Raw genomic sequence first — 22,782 nt, 5'->3', positions numbered from 1 at the left:
TCAATCCTTAACGATATCCATCAATGGGAATCTTACTTTCTCTCTTGGGTGGGACGAATTAACACTATAAAAATGAATATCCTTCCCAAACTTCTGTACTTGTTTCAGACGCTTCCAATTTCGGTTCCCTCCCAGACTCTTAACAATCTCCAGTCCTCCTTATGCAAATTTATTTGGAGCTATAAAAAGCCTAGAATCCGGCGGGATATCTTAGCTAAACACTCTCGAAATGGCGGTCTGGGCCTTCCCATCCTCCAACGTTATTATGACGCGACCAGATTAAGCCAAATGGTTGCCTGGCATGCCCCAAAGCACACCAAAAGATGGGTTGATTTGGAGAGCGATTTGTCGGGAGTCCCATCTATCTCACACATGCCTTGGCTCTCTAGTAAGCAACGCTCCCCACCCCACCGCCCCTCACCCGCAATAGAATTGACAATTATACATTGGCGGAATCTGAACAAAAAATTAAAATTATCAACCCACCCCTCCCCTCTGACTCCCATCTGGAGCAACCCAGCATTTCCCCCGGGAAATGGCCCGCCCCTGGATCTCGGCCGGGGCTACCAGAATCCACCACTTCACAGGGACGCATTCCATTAAATCATTCTCTGACCTACAAACTACACACGATCTACCTAACTCTCTGTTTTATCAATATCTACAGATTCGCCACTTCCTTTCCTCCCTACATTTAACGTTTCCTCTATCGGCCCCCACACTTCTCGAGAGACTCTGTATTTACAACCCTACCGGTAAGGGCACCATCTCTCTCCTTTACAAAACCACCCTCAACCCTACTCCCCCACCTCTTGAACCGCACGAGCTGGCATGGGAGGCTGACATGGGGTGTCACTTAGGGGAGGAGGGTTGGGACACAATCCGCACCGCGATCTCACAATGCTCCATCAGCGTGGCCATCCGTGAAAACTCATACAAAATATACACAAGATGGTACTTAGTACTGGACCGGTTGCATAGGATTTACCCTGACATCTCCAACCTTTGCTGGAGGAACTGCGGTCAAGTAGGCACGTTCTATCATGTTTGGTGGACCTGCCCGGTGATTGTTTAATACTGGGCGAAGGTCCGTAACTTCTCTCATGATTAATCGACCTACCAGCGCCTCTATCACCCGCGAACCTCCTCCTTTGCTCCCCACCCGCCCACATCTCTAAAGACTCGAAAAACCTGATCCTCGTTGTATCTTGCGCAGCCAAATATCAAATAGCGAGTAACTGGAAGAACCCCGAAGCCCCCAATCACCAGGCACTTACAAGTAGAATCTGGTTTGTCGCAAACATGGAATACATCACCAGTCTTCGCCAAAACACAGTAAAAAAGTTCCACTCCACCTGGCTCCCCTGGTACAGATACCATGACCACCCCCTCCCAGGACTAAATTAATTATGGACTCCGCTCCACAGCCCCTCCCCCTATATGCCCCCTCCCTTTTTTTTCCCAGACCCCCGACCTTTTGGAGAAACTGCTCTATTCCTTTATTTTCCTCCTTCCTCTATAGCACTGGATCCTTTGCTTCCCAGTTCTTCACCTCCCATATACCTTTCCTATCCATCACACCATACTCTTTCACCGCTCTCTTAGAGAAATTTTCTGTATCTGTAATCATACTGGCCATACAGCCTCCTGTTTACTGTTTATATATTTGCAGTTGAATTGTATGTTTCTTTCATAAAATAAAACTTATATGATGGGGAAAAAAAATGTAATATTGAAAAAAAAAATATTTCTCAATTCATGCAGAAATTACATAAACATTTGGTAGCATAGAAATATGCAGGCAAAAAAAGGTCTTGTTTGAAAAAAAATCCAAGTAGGCCCAAATGGGCAATATATGATACCAGGAGGACAATGCAGGGATCAGGCTGTGCACAGCCCAATTCCCTGGTACCAAACGGACATTTAAAAGTATCAACAGATCATGTTTTGTGGATTTCTTTAATCATACACAGGTGGATTAATCTATTTTACTAGGTCAGCAATGAGCCCACAGAAAGAAATACTCAATGCATGGCCTGTTGGGAAAACTTGAAGGTTGAAGCTAAGAACCACTGCTGTAGAGATTTGACAGTTAAAAAAAAAAAATTCTTTACAAACCTAGATCTAAAATACTGTTGTAGTATTATAGCAAAAAAGATGTACCTTTTTAGGATAAACTGCAGCTCCTACATCTGTAAAGACGGTGGCGCCACCTGCTTCCACATCACTCATCTGCAAGAAAGACATTTTATTTTTTTAATAACATTGTTTTTAATAATTCTGAAGCAAAATATACAAATAGTCACGCAATAATCAACAAGATAAGGGTAATGAGGAGAATACAGAGTAATGTCACACAACAGAAAATAACTGAATAATATATTAAATTATTGTCATGAGAAATAAAGAGAGAAGTAATCTAGCAATAGCTGTGTGGACCAATTACCTCCCAGCAGTAAAGGAAGATAAAAGCTAGGTACATACTATACAATTATTTGTCCAATCTGGCTGGTTGGATTGAAAATCTGATAATGTATGAAGTAAATGACAATCAATCTTTTGCTCCCAAACACTGGAAAATGAACAAAAAGGGTCATTCAGATTAATTGGTTACATCACATTTTACTAAATTTGTCTGAATGACTGTTTTTGTCCATTTTCCAGTGTTTGGGAGCAAATGGTCGATTGTCATTTACTTCATACATTACCAGATTTTCATTCCAACCAACCAGATTGGGCAGATAATTGTATAGTGTGCACCTAACTTGAGTGTTTACAATTCTTAACTCATACCAAGAAGAATCTACCCACTCTAGACTCTCTGGAAAGGGATGCTTCCAACCAGTCCATATGGAATAAATACAGTATTGTTTCTTTGAACAACGACAATGGAGGCATACCCAATTGAATCCAAACTTGTAGTATGGTCTTTTTAGCAGCAGCACTCAGCCGCTAGAAATCCGCTGGCCCTGTATGCCTAAGATTTTCACGCTGGATTAAAAGGCAAGTAATTAACTAGGTGCTTAAGAGCAAATATAGTTAGTCATTCTCGTAGATGGTGTGATAGGGCCACTTGATTATAATTTGCGACATTTGGAAAGTTAACGCCCCCATTGGATTGCACTTGTTGCAATAGAAGGAGACCAATTTTACAATATTTTGATTCCAAATTAAATTACTAAAAGCCAAATTGATCCGTTTAGGATCAGTCAATGTAAACAGGAGGGGTAGTAGGTGAAGATACATTAATCTTCACAGAGAGGAAGAATTACATTAATATCCCCTATTGCAAGTGTAAAATTCAACTTCAAGTTTAAATGACCAATCAAAATGCACAGAATTTGTACAAAGCACTTCTGTTAACCAGGAATCTGCAAGCTACAGTATTCATTCTCTGACAGACTTATGAATGATGGAGAAGTAGCAGCTAATGAAGTGCCTATGAAACAAATGACAACAATAGGCCAAAGATATGGGACAGACCGCAGTGCGTACTAGACACATTTGGTTATTTATGCAATATTACTAATGTATACTAGTGGCTTTAAGCCAGGGTTCAGTTGGTCACAGTCGACTTGTAAGGACATCCTGGTACTGACATCCAGCAAATAAACAGAAAAAGGATGAGCATACTTTGTGAAAAATAAGAATTTACTTACCGATAATTCTATTTCTCGTAGTCCGTAGTGGATGCTGGGAACTCCGTAAGGACCATGGGGAATAGCGGCTCCGCAGGAGACTGGGCACATCTAAAGAAAGCTTTAGGATCACCTGGTGTGCACTGGCTCCTCCCCCTATGACCCTCCTCCAAGCCTCAGTTAGGATACTGTGCCCGGACGAGCGTACACAATAAGGAAGGATTTTGAATCCCGGGTAAGACTCATACCAGCCACACCAATCACACTGTACAACTTGTGATCTGAACCCAGTTAACAGCATGATAATAGAGGAGCCTCTAGAAAAGATGGCTCACTACAACAATAACCCAAATTTTTTGGTAACAATAATTATGTACCAGTATTGCAGACAATCCGCACTTGGGATGGGCGCCCAGCATCCACTACGGACTACGAGAAATAGAATTATCGGTAAGTAAATTCTTATTTTCTCTGACGTCCTAGTGGATGCTGGGAACTCCGTAAGGACCATGGGGATACCAAAGCTCCCAAACGGGCGGGAGAGTGCGGATGACTCTGCAGCACCGAATGAGAGAACTCCAGGTCCTCCTCAGCCAAGATATCAAATTTGTAGAATTTTACAAACGTATTTGCTCCTGACCAATTAACTGCTCGGCAAAGTTGTAAAGCCGAGACCCCTCGGGCAGCTGCCCAAGATGAGCCCACCTTCCTTGTGGAGTGGGCATTTTAAGATTTTTGGCTGTGGCAGGCCTGCCACAGAATGTGCAAGCTGAATTGTACTACAAATCCAACGAGCAATCGTCTGCTTAGAAGCAGGAGCACCCAGTTTGTTGGGTGCATACAGGATAAACAGCGAGTCAGATTTTCTGACTCCAGCCGTCCTGGAAACATATATTTTCAGGGTCCTGACCACGTTAAGCAACTTAGAATCCTCCAAGTCCTTAGTAGCCGCAGGTACCACAATAGGTTGGTTCATGTGAAATGCAGAAACCACCTTAGGTAGAAAATTTGAGGACGAGTCCTCAATTTTGCCCTTTCAGAATGAAATATTAAGTAAGGGCTTTTATATGATAACTCGTAACTCGTAACTCGTCACTTCCATGTGAGATATTTTAAGTCCACAGTGGTGAGTGGTTCAAACCAATGTGACTTTAGGAAACTCAACACAACATTGAGATCCCCAAGGTGCCACTGGAGGCACAAAAGGAGACTGTATATGCAGTACCCCTTTTACAAATGTCTGAACTTCAGGCACTGAAGCCAGTTCTTTTTGGAAGAAAATCGACAGGGCCGAAATTTGAACCTTAATGGACCCTAATTTTAGGCCCATAGACAGTCCTGTTTGCAGGAAATGGAGGAAACGACCCAGTTGAAATTCCTCTGTAGGGGCCTTCTTGGCCTCACCCCACGCAACATATTTTCGCCAAATGCGGTGATAATGTTTTGCGGTTACGTCTTTCCTGGCCTTGACCAGGGTAGGGATCTTCAGGATCCGGCGTTCAACCGCCATGCCGTCAAACGCAGCCGCGGTAAGTCTTGGAACAGACAAGGCCCTTGCTGGAGCAGGTCCTTTCTTAGAGGTAGAGGCCACGGTTCGTCCGTGAGCATCTCTTGAAGTTCCGGATACCAAGTCCTTCTTGGCCAATCCGGAACCACGAGTATAGTTCTTACTCCTCTCCTTCTTATGATTCTCAGTACTTTTGGTATGAGGGGCAGAGGAGGGAACACATACACTGACTGGTACACCCACGGTGTTACCAGAGCGTCCACCGCTATTGCCTGAGGGTCCCTTGACCTGGCGCAATATCTGTCTAGTTTTTTGTTTAGACGGAACGCCATTATGTCCACCTTTTGTTTTTCCCAACGGTTTACAATCAGGTGGAAGACTTCTGGGTGAAGTCCCCACTCTCCCGGGTGAAGGTCGTGTCTGCTGAGGAAGTCTGCTTCCCAGTTGTCCACTCCCGGAATGAACACTGCTGACAGTGCTATCACATGATTTTCCGCCCAGCGTGCCGCCCTGTCTGTTTACGTGGGCGACTGACGTGATGTTGTCCGATTGGATCAATACCGCCTGACCCTGAAGCAGGGGTTTCGCTTGACTTAGGGCATTGTAAATGGCCCTTAGTTCCAGAATGTTTATATGAAGAGATGTCTCCAGGCTTGACCATAAGCCCTGGAAATTCCTTCCCTGTGTGACTGCTCCCCAGCCTCGCAGGCTGGCATCCGTGGCCACCAGGACCCAGTCCCGAATGCCGAATCTGCGGCCCTCTAGAAGATGAGCACTCTGCAACCACCACAGGAGGGATACCCTTGTCCCTGGTGACAGGGTTATCCGCTGAAGCATCTGAAGATGCGACCCGGACCATTTGTCCAGAAGGTTCCACTGTGCGTGGAATCTGCCGAATGGGATTGCTTCGTAGGAAGCCACCATTTTTACCCAGAACCCTTGTGCATTGATGCACTGAGACTTGGTTCGGTTTTAGGAGGTTCCTGACTAGCTCGGATAACTCCCTGGCTTTCTCCTCCGGGAGAAGCACCTTCTTTTTGGACTATGTCCAGAATCATCCCTAGGAACAGAAGACAAGTCGTCGGAACCAGCTGCGATTTTGGAATATTGAAAATCCAATCGTGCTGCCGCAACACTACCTGATATAGTGCTACACCGATCTCCAACTGTTCCCTGGATCTTACCCTTATCAGGGAATCGTCCAAGTAAAGGATAACTAAAATTCCCTTCCTTCGAAGGAATATCATCATTTCGGTCATTACTTCAGTAAAGACCCGGGGTGCCGTGGACCATCCCTACGGCAGCGTCCGAACTGATACAGTTCTGTACCATAACCTGAAATACCCTTGGTGAGAAGGGTAAATTTTGACATGAAGGTAAGCCTCCTTGATGTCCCGAGACATCATGTAGTCCCCTTCTTCCAGGTTTGCAATCACTGCTCTGAGTGACTCAATTTTGAATTTGAACCTCTGTATGCAAGTGTTCAAAGATTTTAGATTTTAGATTTTAAAATCGGTCTCACCAAGCCGTCTGGCTTCGGTACCACAATAGTGTGGAATAATACCCCGTTCCCTGTTGCAGGAGGGGTACCTTGATTATCACCTGCTGGGAATACAGCTTGTGAATGGGTTCCAAAACTGCCTCCCTGTCAGCGGGAGACGTCGGTAAAACAGACTTTTGGAAACGGCGAGGGGAATACGTCTCGAATTCCAATTTGTACCCCTGAAATATTATCTGAAGGATCCAGGGGTCTACTTGCGAGTGAGCCCACTGCGCACTGAAATTCATTGAGAACGGGACCCCACCGTGCCTGAACTTGTAAAGCCCTAGCGTCATACTGAGGGCTTGGCAGCGGCGGAAAAGGGTTTCTGTTCCTTGGAACTGGCTGATCTCTGCAGCCATTTTCCTCTCCCTCTGTCACGAGCAGAAAAGAGGAACCTTTTTGTCCGCTTGCCAACCAGGACTGCGCCTGATAATACGGCGTCTTATTTTGAGAGGCGACCTGGGGTACATCCCCTCTTTTAAGGCAATACTTCCAAATGTCGTTTGGAATCCGCATCACCTGACCACTTTACTGGAATAATTGGACAACGCACTTATACTTGATGCCAGTCGGCAAATATTCCGCTGTGCATCATGCATATATAGAAATGCATCTTTTAATTGCTCTATAGGCAATAATATACTGTCCTTATCTAGGATATCATATTTCCAGTCAGGGAATCCGACCACGCCAACCCAGCACTGCACATCCAGGCTGAGGCGATTGCTGGTCGCAGTATAACACCAGTATGTGTGTAAATACATTTTAGGATACGCTCCTGCTTTCTATCAGCAGGATCCTTAAGGGCGGCCATCTCAGGAGAGGGTAGAGCCCTTGTTTTTACAAGCGTGTGAGCGCTTTATCCACCCTAGGGGGTGTTTCCCAACGCACCCTAACCTCTGGCGGGAAAAGGTATACTGCCAATAACTTTTTAGAAATTATCAATTGTTATCGGGGGGAAACCCACGCATCATCACACACCTCATTTTATTTCTCAGATTCAGGAAAACTACAGGAAGTTTTTCCTCACCAAACATAATACCCCTTTTTTTTTGGTGGTATTCATATTATCAGAAAAGTGTAAACTTTTTTCATTGCCTCAATCATGCAATGTGTGGCCCTATTGGAAATCACGGTTGTCTCTTCACCGTCGATACAGGAGTCAGTACCCTTGTCGGCGTCTGTATCTGAGGTAACGGGCGCTTTAGGGCCCCTGTATGAGACGTCTGGACATGCACAAGCTGAGTAGCCGGCTGTCTCATGTCAACCACTGTCTTTTATACAAAGCTGACACTGTCACGCAATTTCAACAGTACATCCACTCAGGTGTCGACCCCCTAGGGGGTGACAACACTATTTCAGACACTCTACTCCGTCTCCTCATCATTTTTCTCCTCATACATGTCGACACCAACGTACCGACACACAGCACACACACAGGGAATGCTCTGATAGAGGACAGGACCCCACTAGCCCTTTGGGGAGACAGAGGGAGAGTTTGCCAGCACACACCAGAGCGCTATATATATATATACAGGGATAACCTTATATAAGTGTTTTTCCCTTTATAGCTGCTGTATTGTTATATACTGCGCCTAATTTGTGCCCCCCTCTCTTTTTTAACCCCTTTCTGTAGTGTAGTGACTGCAGGGGAGAGCCAGGGAGCTTCCCTCCAACTGAGCTGTGAGGGAAAAATGGCGCCAGTGTGCTGAGGAGATAGGCTCCGCCCCTTTCTCGGCGTCCTTATCATCCTTTTTCTGTATGTATTGGCAGGGGTTAAATGCATCCATATAGCCCAGGAGTTATATGTGATGCATTTATTTTAGCCATATAAGGTTTTTTTATCGATTTATTGCGTCTCAGGGCGCTGCCCCCCCCCAGCGCCCTGCACCCTCAGTGACCGGAGTGTGAAGTGTGCTGAGAGCAATGGCGCACAGCTGCGGTGCTGTGCGCTACCTTATCTGAAGACAGGATCGTCTTCTGCCGCCGATTTTTCCGGACCTCTTCGCTCTTCTGGCTCTGTAAGGGGGACGGCGGCGCGGCTCCGGTGACCCATCCAGGCTGAACCTGTGATCGTCCCTCTGGAGCTAATGTCCAGTAGCCTAAGAAGCCCAATCCACTCTGCACGCAGGTGAGTTCGCTTCTTCTCCCCTTAGTCCCTCGATGCAGTGAGCCTGTTGCCAGCAGGTCTCACTGAAAATATAAACCTAAACTAAAACTTTCACAAAGAGCTCAGGAGAGCCCCTAGTGTGCACCCTTCTCGTCGGGCACAGAAATCTAACTGAGGCTTGGAGGAGGGTCATAGGGGGAGGAGCCAGTGCACACCAGGTGATCCTAAAGCTTTCTTTAGATGTGCCCAGTCTCCTGCGGAGCCGCTATTCCCCATGGTCCTTACGGAGTTCCCAGCATCCACTAGGACGTCAGAGAAATAGACTATAGAGCAAATGGGATCCGGTCTGAAGGTCTACAATGTTTAGGTCGACAGTCACTAGGTAGACAGGGTTTCTAGGTAGACAGAGTTTTTAGGTCGACAGGTCAAAAGGTCAACATAAGTTTTTCACTTTTTTTGAACTTTCTCATACGTAACGATCCACATGGACTACGATTGAAACGGCAATCTGTGCCGAGCGAAGCGAGGCACCTTGCCCGAAGCGAGGGGACATGGTGCACTAATTGGGGTTCCCGGTCACTCTACGAAGAAAACGACACAAAAAAAAACAACAACAAAAAAACCACACACCTCATGTCGACCTTTTGCCCTGTTGACCTAGCACATGTCGACCTGTCAACCTAGTGACTGTCAACCTATAGTAATCGACCTAAACATTGTCAACCTAGACACTGTCGATCTAATGATCCACACCCGAGCAAATGCCAACTGAAATGTTGTACTGGGATTTGTTTTTGTAGGTCTGTGACCAGCTCTCAGACTTTAAATGACTAACATGGTATATGATCCCCTGCAACTTGTTCTACTGTAAATACTTTTTTTCCCCCATTTCAGACTGTGCTTTCCAGCCATGCCCTTTATATCAAAGGTCAAGTCCTTTGATACAATTTTAGTCAGAGTGCAGCTTTGTATGCAATCAAATTAAAATAAGAATTTACTTACCGATAATTCTATTTCTCGGAGTCCGTAGTGGATGCTGGGGTTCCTGAAAGGACCATGGGGAATAGCGGCTCCGCAGGAGACAGGGCACAAAAAAGTAAAGCTTTACTAGGTCAGGTGGTGTGCACTGGCTCCTCCCCCTATGACCCTCCTCCAGACTCCAGTTAGGTACTGTGCCCGGACGAGCATACACAATAAGGGAGGCATTTTGAATCCCGGGTAAGACTCATACCAGCCACACCAATCACACCGTACAACTTGTGATCTAAACCCAGTTAACAGTATGACAACAGAAAGGGCCTCTTAAGATGGCTCCTTAACAATAACCCGAATTAGTTAACAATAACTATGTACAAGTATTGCAGATAATCCGCACTTGGGATGGGCGCCCAGCATCCACTACGGACTCCGAGAAATAGAATTATCGGTAAGTAAATTCTTATTTTCTCTATCGTCCTAAGTGGATGCTGGGGTTCCTGAAAGGACCATGGGGATTATACCAAAGCTCCCAAACGGGCGGGAGAGTGCGGATGACTCTGCAGCACCGAATGAGAGAACTCCAGGTCCTCCTTTGCCAGGGTATCAAATTTGTAAAATTTTACAAACGTGTTCTCCCCCGACCACGTAGCTGCTCGGCAGAGTTGTAATGCCGAGACCCCTCGGGCAGCCGCCCAAGATGAGCCCACCTTCCTTGTGGAGTGGGCTTTTACAGTTTTAGGCTGTGGCAGGCCTGCCACAGAATGTGCAAGTTGAATTGTGTTACAAATCCAACGAGCAATCGACTGCTTAGAAGCAGGTGCGCCCAACTTGTTGGGTGCATACAATATAAACAGCGAGTCAGATTTTCTGACTCCAGCCGTCCTTGCAATGTATATTTTTAAGGCTCTGACAACGTCCAACAACTTGGAGTCCTCCAAGTCGCTAGTGGCCGCAGGCACCACAATAGGTTGGTTCAGATGAAATGCTGATACCACTTTAGGGAGAAAATGCGGACGAGTCCGCAGTTCTGCCCTATCCGAATGGAAGATTAGATAAGGACTTTTATAAGATAAAGCCGCCAATTCAGATACTCTCCTGGCAGAGGCCAGGGCTAGTAACATAGTCACTTTCAATGTGAGATATTTCAAATCCACCTTTTTCAATGGTTCAAACCAATGGGATTTGAGGAAATCTAAAACTACATTTAGATCCCACGGTGCCACCGGAGGCACCACAGGAGGCTGTATATGCAGTACTCCCTTGACAAAAGTCTGGACCTCAGGGACAGAGGCCAATTCTTTTTGGAAGAATATTGACAGGGCCGAAATTTGAACCTTAATGGATCCCAATTTGAGACCCATAGATAATCCTGATTGCAGGAAATGTAGGAAACGACCCAGTTGGAATTCCTCCGTCGGAACCCTCCGATCCTCGCACCACGCTACATATTTTCGCCAAATGCGGTGATAATGTTTCACGGTGACTTCCTTCCGTGCCTTAATCAAGGTAGGAATGACTTCTTCTGGAATGCCTTTCCCTTTTAGGATCTGGCGTTCAACCGCCATGCCGTCAAACGCAGCCGCGGTAAGTCTTGAAAAAGACAGGGACCCTGCTGTAGCAGGTCCCTTCTCAGAGGTAGAGGCCACGGTTCGTCCGTGAGCATCTCTTGAAGTTCCGGATACCAAGTCCTTCTCGGCCAATCCGGAACCACTAGTATTGTTCTTACTCTTCTTTGCCGTATGATCTTCAATACCTTTGGTATGAGCGGCAGAGGAGGAAACACATACACTGACTGGTACACCCAAGGAGTTACCAGTGCGTCCACAGCTATTGCCTGTGGATCTCTTGACCTGGCGCAATATTTGTCCAGTTTCTTGTTGAGGCGAGACGCCATCATGTCTACAATTGGTCTTTCCCAACGGTCTATTAACATGTTAAAGACTCCTGGATGTAGACCCCACTCTCCCGGATGAAGATCGTGTCTGCTGAGGAAGTCTGCTTCCCAGTTGTCCACGCCCGGGATGAACACTGCTGACAGTGCTATCACGTGATTCTCCGCCCAGCGAAGAATCTTGGCAGCTTCTGCCATTGCACTCCTGCTTCTTGTGCCGCCCTGCCTGTTTACATGGGCGACCGCCGTGATGTTGTCCGACTGAATCAACACCGGCTTTCCTTGCAGGAGAAGTTCCGCCTGGCTTAGAGCATTGTAGATTGCTCTTAGTTCCAGAATGTTTATGTGAAGAGACTTTTCCAGACTCGTCCATACTCCCTGGAAGTTTCTTCCTTGTGTGACTGCTCCCCAGCCTCTCAGGCTGGCGTCCGTGGTCACCAGGATCCAATCCTGAATGCCGAATCTGCGGCCTTCTAATAGGTGAGCCTTCTGCAACCACCACAGAAGTGACACCCTTGTCTTTGGTGACAGGGTTATTCGCAGGTGCATCTGCAGATGCGACCCTGACCATTTGTCCAACAGATCCCTTTGGAATATTCTTGCATGGAATCTGCCGAATGGAATTGCTTCGTAAGAAGCCACCATTTTTCCCAGGACTCTTGTGCATTGATGTACTGACACTTTTCCTGGTTTTAGGAGGTTCCTGACCAGATCGGATAACTCCTTGGCTTTTTCCTCTGGAAGGAAAAACCTTTTTCTGAACCGTGTCCAGAATCATTCCTAGGAACAGCAGACGAGTTGTCGGGATTAAATGGGATTTTGGAATATTCAGAATCCACCCGTGTTGTCTTAGCACCTCTTGAGATAGTGCTAAAGCTGTCTCCAGCTGTTCTCTGGACCTTGCCCTTATTAGGAGATCGTCCAAGTATGGGATAACTAATACGCCTTTTCTTCGAAGAAGAATCATCATCTCGGCCATTACCTTGGTAAAGACCCGAGGCGCCGTGGACAATCCGAACGGCAGCGTCTGAAACTGATAGTGACAGTTTTGAACAATGAACCTGAGGTACCCCTGGTGTGCGGGGTAAATCGGAACGTGTAGATACGCATCCTTGATGTCCAAGGATACCATAAAGTCCCCTTCTTCCAGGTTCGCTATCACTGCTCTGAGTGACTCCATCTTGAACTTGAACTTTTTTATGTAGAGGTTCAAGGACTTCAGATTTAGAATAGGCCTTACCGAGCCATCCGGCTTCGGTACCACAAATAGAGTGGAATAATACCCCTTTCCTTGTTGTAATAGGGGTACTTTGACTATCACCTGCTGAGCGTACAGCTTGTGAATGGCTTCCAACACCCTCTCCCTTTCGGAAGAGACGGTTGGTAAGGCAGACTTCAGGAAACGATGAGGAGGATCCGTCTCTAATTCCAACCTGTACCCCTGAGATATTATCTGCAGGATCCAGGGGTCTACCTGCGAGTGAGCCCACTGCGCGCTGTAATTTTTGAGACGGCCCCCCACTGTCCCCGAGTCCGCTTGAGAGGCCCCAGCGTCATGCTGAGGTTTTTGCAGGAGCCGGGGAGGGCTTCTGTTCCTGGGAAGGAGCTGCCTGTTGGTGTCTCCTCCCTCTTCCTCTGCCTCGTGGCAGGTACGACAAGCCCTTTGCTCTCTTATTTTTGTAGGAGCGAAAAGGCTGCGGTTGAAAGGTCGGTGCCTTTCTCTGTTGGGGAGTGACTTGAGGTAAAAAAGTGGATTTCCCGGCAGTAGCCGTGGCCACCAAGTCTGATAGACCAACTCCAAATAACTCCTCCCCTTTATACGGCAAAACCTCCATGTGATGTTTTGAATCCGCATCGCCTGTCCACTGTCGTGTCCATAAGGCTCTTCTGGCTGAAATGGACATAGCACTCACCCGAGATGCCAGTGTGCAAATATCCCTCTGTGCATCACGCATATAGATAAATGCATCCTTTATTTGTTCTAACGACAGTAAAACATTGTCCCTATCTAGGGTATCAATATTTTCAATCAGGGATTCTGACCAAACTACTCCAGCACTGCACATCCAGGCAGTTGCTATAGCTGGTCGTAGTATAACACCTGCATGTGTGTATATATTCTTTTGAATAACTTCCATCTTTCTATCTGATGGATCCTTAAGTGCGGCCGTCTCAGGAGAGGGTAACGCCACTTGTTTGGATAAGCGTGTGAGCGCCTTGTCCACCTTAGGGGGTGTTTCCCAGCGCGCCCTAACCTCTGGCGGGAAAGGGTATAATGCCAATAACTTTTTTGAAATTATCAACTTTTTATCAGGAGCAACCCACGCTTCATCACACACGTCATTTAATTCTTCTGATTCAGGAAAAACTGTTTGTAGTTTTTTCACACCATACATAATACCCTGTTTTACGGTATCTGTAGTATCAGCTAAATGTAACGTCTCCTTCATTGCCAAAATCATATAACGTGTGGCCCTACTGGAAAATACGTTTGAATTTCTACCGTCGTCACTGGAATCAGTGCCCGTGTCTGGGTCTGTGTCGACCGACTGAGGCAAAGGGCGTTTTACAGCCCCTGACGGTGTTTGAGGCGCCTGGACAGGCATTAATTGATTGTCCGGCCGCCTCATGTCCTCAACTGACTGTTTAAGGGAAGATAAACCATCACGTAATTCCACAAATAAAGGCATCCATTCTGGTGTCGACCCCCTGGGGGGTGACATCTGCATATTTGTCAATTGCTCCGCCTCCACACCAATATCGTCCTCATACATGTCGACACCACGTACCGACACACACCGCAAACTCACAGGGAATGCTCTAATGAAGACAGGACCCACTAGCCCTTTTGGGGAGACAGAGGGAGAGTCTGCCAGCACACACCACAAAGCGCTATATATACAAGGGATATCCTTATATTAAGTGCTCCCTTATAGCTGCTTTAATATATATATATATATATAGCCATTAATGTGCCCCCCCTCTCTGTTTTACCCTGTTTCTGTAGTGCAGTGCAGGGGAGAGACCTGGGAGCCGTTCTGACCAGCGGAGCTGTGACAGAAAATGGCGCCGTGTGCTGAGGAGATAGGCCCCGCCCCTTTTTCGGCGGGTTCTTCTCCCGCTATTTTTCCAGTCAGGCAGGGGTTAAATATCTCCATATAGCCCCTATGGGCTATATGTGAGGTATTTTTAGCCTTGTATAAGGTTTATATTTGCCTCTCAGAGCGCCCCCCCCCAGCGCTCTGCACCCTCAGTGACTGCCCAGTGAAGTGTGCTGAGAGGAAAATGGCGCACAGCTGCAGTGCTGTGCGCTACCTTATGAAGACTGAGGAGTCTTCAGCCGCCGGTTTCCGGACCTCTTCACGCTTCAGCATCTGCAAGGGGGTCGGCGGCGCGGCTCCGGGACCGGACTCCACGGCTGGGCCTGTGTTCGATCCCTCTGGAGCTAATGGTGTCCAGTAGCCAAGCAGCAAATCCACTCTGCATGCAGGTGAGTTTACTACTTTCCCCCTAAGTCCCACGTTGCAGTGATCCTGTTGCCAGCAGGACTCACTGTAAAGAAAAAAACCTAAACTAAACTTTCTCTAAGCAGCTCTTTAGGAGAGCCACCTAGATTGCACCCTTCTCGTTCGGGCACAAAATCTAACTGGAGTCTGGAGGAGGGTCATAGGGGGAGGAGCCAGTGCACACCACCTGACCTAGTAAAGCTTTACTTTTTTGTGCCCTGTCTCCTGCGGAGCCGCTATTCCCCATGGTCCTTTCAGGAACCCCAGCATCCACTTAGGACGATAGAGAAAGGGGGGTACTCACGGAGAGATCCATGCTTAAAATCTAAGCAATCTGACTAGATTGCTTAGATTTTAAGCACAGATCACTCGTGTGTAGCCCCCTCAGCGATAGCGATGCGCGGCCCCGCACATCGCTATGGCCGCTGCTAGATTGAGCCTGCATGCAGGCCAATCTAGCAGGTCGCTCATTTCACCCGCTGGTTGAAATGAGCACCCCCCGTCCTCCCCCTGCATTGCTCAGCACACATCGCGCTGTGCTGAGCGGCGGGAGAGATGTGTGCTGAGCGGTTTGCTCAGCACACATCTCTCCCATGTATACCTCCCTTAAGAGTATAGCAGCTTTGTTATGGTTAATGGTAATGAAAAAAAAAAGAACAGATCTGCCTGATTACATAAACAACTGGATGAAACACAGAGAAACACGTTATAGCTATAATATAAAGTAAAATGTAATTCTATTGGGTATAAGTGTTCTTTATGCACTTTGTATTTTATCAAGTAAACCATTTCTCCTACAGTATATACATGACAAGTTGGGCTTGATAAATTTGCCCGTAAATAATTAACTTCCATTTTTAAATACTATTGTTCAGACACTTCATCCAGAATCCCCCTTATGCATAGAGCATTTGTGAAGAACACTGCATGTCACACACAAAAAAAATTAATAAAAATGCAGTGACACAATTGGAACCAATTAAAAAAAAAAAAAAAAAAAAAAGTGGGAGCATCGCCCCTACCCACCGTTAAAAACTGAATTAATATCCAGAAGCACAATACCACCTGTGTTTATACACTGGGCCTACATGAACGGTCATACAATCTTTGGTTACTGTATTTTGCATATCATTCTATAAAGTTAATGAGCATGGAATTAAGAAAACAAAAAACAGAATTAATTGTACCTGAAAAGACTATAAACTATATACTTTATAAGCTAAACCTACACTAGCGGTCATAGATTTCACTTCATACAGTGGATCCAAAACTTTTTGTATCACATCGTTCTAGAGTATCAAAATCACGTATTGCGAAATCAGAAAAAAATACGCAAGTAAATTGTGTTTACAGATGCGTCCTTCATCTAGCCTCCGTACGTACGGAATAGCAACACACAGTGCGCACTGGAGCTGTCAGTACCTATGGAACTCTGCCAGTGCAGAACATCTTTTCCCCTCGAAAATGCATCTTATTCGCATCACTATGTGACTAAGACGCACAAGCAGACTTTACGGATTAAAATTATATGCGACGTGACTGTATTTTATGTGCGACTGAAGCTATACCTGCATACAGAATGCTACGTTACAGTGTTCCAGGAAAAGACGATTGATGTTAATAAATATGCTCAGGTGGGCTTTTTAACGTGAATGCTGCAATGATGAGGGAGGGCACATCTGTATGTCATCCTTAGGTTCAGTTATGTGGTGAGAAACAGGATTCGCTTCAGTTTGTCCACAAAGTTTAGGACTGAAAGCCACCTGCACTGATTTGCCTATTACATTGACCATAAATAGTTTGGGAACTACTGCTTTTATTAAATAATTTTGCATAGTGTTATGTACATTTTTTAAATTATTTTTTTTAACTCAAACCTTGTCTTGCATGTTTATACTTTTCCAGCACCTACAAAACTCACATTCTTGCATATACCTGACCTTCCAGAGCTTCTGGAGAATACCCCATACACTTCGGGCACTTTAATTAAACTTTATGTTTCTCAGCAGGAATGGGTTGTAAGAGGAAAAAATATAAAGTGCCCCCACTCCAATACACCAATGTTTCCCCAGTGTCTCCCAACAAGTGAAAATAGAAAAATTGGTGAATTCAACATGACTGATGCATGTTTTGCATAGAATACAAATAGGAAATCAAGGTACCAGTTTGCGTTTACTTCATTAGTGCTATGCGACAGACATATCCCTCTCATTAAACATAGAAAAACAGATTAATAAGAAAGAGGCACACACTAGAATGCAGTTTGGATTTTCAATAGAAACTTACATAAAACAGCCAGGTAGCTATTCTGTTGCCGGTACCCAGCTCTTTAAAAGCATCAGGTTCATCTTTCTGTGGAATATGCAACACTTTAGTAGGATATAGGTTGTTAATATAAAAAAACAAACAAAAACAAAACGATACTTTAGCAACAAGCATGCTTCCGTTCCCTGTATCATCATTGGGGAGATTTACTACGCTACTGCTATGCTGGTTACCCAGACATTGAAACATTGCTTGCTTCAGCTCATGGCCCTTAGAGCAAGGTTTCCCTCATGTGAATTACCCTGTATGTGCGCAGTTGCATATCGCACAAGGGTGGTCATTCAGAGTTGTTCGCTCGTTGCCGTTTTTCGCAACAGAGCGATTAGGTGGAAAATGCGCATGCGCACGGTACGCAGCGCGCATGCGTTCAGTAATTTAACACAAAACTTTGGAGATTTGCACAAGCTCAAGCGACGTTTTTTCATCGCTCTAATGATCGTAGTGTGATTGACAGGAAGTGGGTGTTTCTTGGCGGAAACTTTCCAGGTAAAAACGCAGGAGTGGCTGGCCGAACGCAGGGCGTGTTTGTGACGTCCAACCAGGAACTAAACGGACTGAGGTGATCGCAATCTAGGAGTGGGTCTGGAGCTACTCAGAAACTGCTAAGAATTATTTATTAGCAGTTCTGCTAATCTTTCGATCGCTATTCTGCTAAGCAAAGATACACTCCCAGAGGGCGGCAGCCTAGCGTTTGCAATGCTACTAAAAGCAGCTCGCGAGCGAACAACTCAGAATGACCACCAAGGTTCCAACAGTTTCCTGTGCTTAATCGATTCTCCTCTATTGAATTTGAAGAGTGATTTTTAGAGTGAGGGTTTTTCAATGATCCTAATCTGATAACAGTTTATGTGCTGCAATGCCCTTACACACCACATTGTACAATGCCAGTTTAGATTAGAACACTGCAGAAGCATGCTTAGACAAACATATGTAAATTACAGATTGCTGAATGCACATTAAACAAACATTCACCCTTACATACCAGCATCTATGAGTTTGGATGAAAACGTTTTATTGAGAGCTCAGATACTCCAATGCCATCTCATGCTGTAACTCACACAGGGGCTGATTCTATGTCAGATGCAATGTAAATATTCATACAAATGGATGATGCGCATGCCTCTGAGATGCTAAAAAGTCGCACGGCGCATGTGTACCATGGTGTGAGCGCGCACAGTTGCAGGACTGATTGAGAGGCATGGAGATCCCCCGTCTTATCGGAATGTCGCTGAAATGGTGCTTAACTGCTTACATTGGAGGCCATACTCGGATTCTGCACATAGCAGGGGACTGGTGCAAGTTTCATTGGTGTGTCCAATAGTTGCATCTAAAAACGCAGCAAGTGAGATTGTTGCGTCTAGTGTGGTTATTTTTATAAATTGCTTTACCAGGACAGCTTAAAAGACTGACGTAAACTTTGTGACACACAAAAATAGAGGAATCATTGAAACAGCATTCCCATCAACTTCAGCTCAGACTATTGGCTTTGTTTTACTAGAGTAACACACAGGCTTCTGTAGTTCTATGTAAGAGCACAGAGGTGGGAGTGCTGCTTGCATGACCTCAGAGCGTTACTTGCCCGTGCAAAGTCAAAGTGTGGTTCATACTGTCCTCCCATTCCATAATTTGCCACCTGGAAGAGACAAAAGAAAATGTTTCTGTTCAATCTGAAACATGGACTTACCCTTCCAAAATCAAAATGGGGCTCATACTGGCCTCCGACACCATAGTTGGCCACCTACAAGAAGCAGAACACAGAACACAGTGCAGACTGAGAGTGAATAGAGATCTTTGTGAGTCTAAGGGAACCTGTGCAGCTGTAACAGAATCAGATCTGCATCATAAATCTAAGACAATAACCTGTATGCTGGGGTTACATACTTTTGTTACCAGAACTTCTTGTTGAATCACTGTTGTGACGATATGGGGTAATAAGCTCGGTTGGGGGGTATACTGGTGTAGTGTCTAAGTGCTAAATCAGGATCCGCAGACAGCTGTTTCAGTGAATAAATTACATAATGAAGCTTTACTGGCGGCATTCAACACAAATGAACAGAAAATAATAAACTCTTAGTCCTCATTCAGAGCACTACCTCAGTTCTTCACCCCTATCATTGGGCAGCTAGTCTACATACAAAGTCTCTCATAGGTGTCAATTCAATTCAGCTGCTACTTTGTTGGAGAATGCTTGTACTCGCGCCTTAAATTTAGCACACCTACGATCAGTTACTCAGATATGCGGGGGGACGCCCGGCTCAGGGCTAGTCCGTCCTACATGTCAGGCCCTGCCCCTCCCAGTTCAGACATGCCTGCGTTGTCCGGACAACACCCCACCAACGGCATTCTAACGCCGTTGCCATGCCTCCTCCCGCCTCTGCCTGTCAGTCAGGCAGAGGCGATCGCAGCCCTGAGATGCTATTATCATCTCACTGGGCCTCCCGGGGTGCACTAGCGCACTCCCCAAAGGGCTTCAGACTATGATCGCTGCCACGATCCAGACTGAACTAGGCCCTCTGGCAGGTACAGATGTGTTCACCTACATCTAGCCTTCCTGCACACTACACTGCACTTCTAGTCACACCATGGCATCATACCAAGGGTCTTTTTGTGTGACTTTCACTCAAAAAACGAATAGGACTCACAAGCAGTTTTTGTGTGTGACCGTATCTGCACATGAAATTCCTAGAAAACACTGTAACATACAATTTCGTATGCATGCTGCATATCATTTTAACCATCACAGGCTGCTTGTGGGTCATATTCACATAGCGATGTGAATAAGAGGCATTTTCAACAACAACAAAAAATGCCCGAAGCTAACGGCGTTAAATGGGAGCTACCAGCTCACTCACACCAGGCATCTCCCGGAAGACAGATGAGGACACTTCTGTATAACATAGGCTCCAGACTGGCTTTGGCTGCCACAGTGGCTCACATATACAGCCCGCTTCACTGCAGATAACATAGGCTCCGGCCTACTAGCATTCAGGCTGACCAGCCTGGCTTCTTCTCAGAAACATGTAGCACACTCCTAGCATTTAATGGTCTCCCCTGTCTCCTACAAGGTTAGACACAAGCCTTATGACTCTCAATGGCTCCTTTGCACAATGAGCTCTGACTGGCTTCCACAACCCCACTTGGGTTGGTTAAACAGGCCACAGCCTGTCCAGACTACAGAGTCTTCCAGACTGACTCTCCACTGCAGCCATTAGGTATTCTCACTCTTGCCTTTTCTTCCTGTGTTGGTGGATCCCTCCTGCTCCACATAGAATACATGTGTCAGTAATGCAATTTACCTTCATACTGCCACATTATGTATCCAGGTTGTGAATGGGTTTCAATAATGAAAAAACTTGAAATCCTTGATATTGATTTGAACTCGAAATGAACAACTTTACATAAAAAAAAATAAAAAAATAATGGAATAATTTTTGAATAAAAAAAAATATGATAAAATGAGACATTAATATACAAATCATGTAGGAACAGTTGTGCTTCAGGACTGCTTATGTGTGCGATTTTTCAGAGCAGGTATAAAATCGTACAATTCAGAGCATGTGCAAAATGATACAAATCATGTAATGATCATACAGTTAGAGAGGCATAAAGATTCAGGGGGGCGATAGTCTAGAGATAGGAGGTAATACTAAATGCTGCCCAAATCTGTCCAGATTCCACACTCAAAAATTAAATCAGATTGCCAGCACAACCACCACTATGCTTTTTATGACTTGGCAGAGGCTTACATTTAAAACAAAGCACTGAAACAGCTAATTGGTATCCTCTACTGAGACTCGTCTGAGACCAGCTAGAGAAAAATAAATAATTTTTGAATACAGAGGGGGGATTACGATTAGCCTCGGTAATTTACAGCGGACAAATTGACACCCCTCACCCACCCTTCTATTAAAATTATGTGAAAAAAAACCCCAGATTGTTTTCAGCCAATGGTTGAACGCCCTCAGTCCACCTCTCCACTTTTAAAAGAGATGCAAGTGGAAGAACTATAAAAAGTATGTATACTGTACCAGAGGACCCCATAACAAATGTAAATTAGTAGAATATATATATATATATATATATATACACATATACACACACATATATACATATACACACCTCAGCTGTCCATTATTTTCCTTCCCTGAGCACAATATGTGGACCCTTTCCAAGCACAGGGTCTGGGGTGAATGCAAGCACAGACAACTTGTGCAGGTGCTCATTGACACTATGATAACACTTCCCCAAAGTATAATATGACTAACCAGAAGGTGTGTAGCTGCTCACACCAATACATTCTACATGAAGACATACCACGTGGGAAAGAAACACATTCTCCCTATGACATTAGCATTTATTTTGTACAGAATAACTACTGTATTTGGTGCTTTCCTGTCCTTCAACATCTAGAACCTACCTGCAGTTCTTCAGCTGTGGACACATCTAACCCTGTTAATTCTTGTATTCTTGCGTTAATTCGATCAACCACAGGGTCCTCATAACCAGACAGCCAAGCACTGTGGTAAAAGGAAGTAAAAAGGGAAAACAGTTTTTTACATTTTTATGGAAAATAGAGGAGGTTGCCAAGCAAGCCTTATTACACCTCGAAGGTTTGCTGTTGCATATAATAAAATAATTGGAGGCCGGGGACTAGTACAGTAAGTGTGTAGGGCCTAGAAAAACCACTTTACTTTATGGACACCTATAAACTCAACCTACTGTATCTTAAAACACAAACAAAAGACAGGAGAGATGATGTAGTGGGGGCATTTTACTTTTTCACCAGAAATCTTTAGGATGCTACGTTAGGGAAATACGGTCATCAGAAGTGAGAAATGAAGGGCCGAACTTCCTTCTGATTTTGCTTTACCACAGGTAACATAGAAGTGCAGATCTGTTTATGGTAGAGCACAGTGTTACAAAAAGATTCGATGTAGACGATGGTCGAATTTTGCATCTTTCTAATGAATAATGGCCCTCATTCCGAGTTGTTCGCTCGGTAATTTTCTTCGCATCGCAGCGATTTTCCGCTAATTGCGCAATGTTCGCACTGCGACTGCGCCAATTAAATTTGCTAAGAAGTTTGGTAATTTACTCACGTCATTACGAGGTTTTTTCTTCGTTCTGGTGATCGTAATGTGATTGACAGGAAGTGGGTGTTTCTGGGCGGAAACTGGCCGTTTTATGGGTGTGTGTGAATAAACGCTGCCGTTTCTGGGAAAAACGCGGGAGTGGCTGAAGAAAAGGGGGAGTGTCTGGGCGAACGCTGGGTGTGTTTGTGACG

At 45.3% G+C, this 22,782-nt stretch overlaps 1 protein-coding gene across 6 annotated transcripts in view; it reads right to left on the bottom strand.

Moving 5' to 3' along the window:
• The window catches only part of P4HA1 (prolyl 4-hydroxylase subunit alpha 1), a 320,719-nt gene that overhangs the window by 10,997 nt on the left and 286,940 nt on the right, over positions 1 to 22,782 (bottom strand). For 5 of the 6 annotated variants that reach the window (XM_063961484.1, XM_063961482.1, XM_063961480.1 and 2 more), the window contains exons 10-11: positions 21,916 to 22,015; positions 19,006 to 19,131 (exon numbers count right to left, since the gene is read on the bottom strand). In XM_063961484.1, coding sequence (XP_063817554.1) covers positions 19,021 to 19,131; positions 21,916 to 22,015 — 211 coding nt within the window. In that variant the 3' untranslated portion in view covers positions 19,006 to 19,020. Of the gene's footprint in view, positions 1 to 2,163; positions 2,233 to 17,459; positions 17,526 to 19,005; positions 19,132 to 19,182; positions 19,237 to 21,915; positions 22,016 to 22,782 lie in introns of those variants that run through there. The other variant, XM_063961485.1, reaches the window with a different exon arrangement.

The sequence above is a fragment of the Pseudophryne corroboree genome, chromosome 3, assembly GCF_028390025.1.
Source record: "Pseudophryne corroboree isolate aPseCor3 chromosome 3, aPseCor3.hap2, whole genome shotgun sequence".
Taxonomy (NCBI): domain Eukaryota; kingdom Metazoa; phylum Chordata; class Amphibia; order Anura; family Myobatrachidae; genus Pseudophryne; species Pseudophryne corroboree.
Note: the sequence above shows the minus strand (reverse complement) of the source record. Positions and strands in the feature narration are given on the sequence as shown.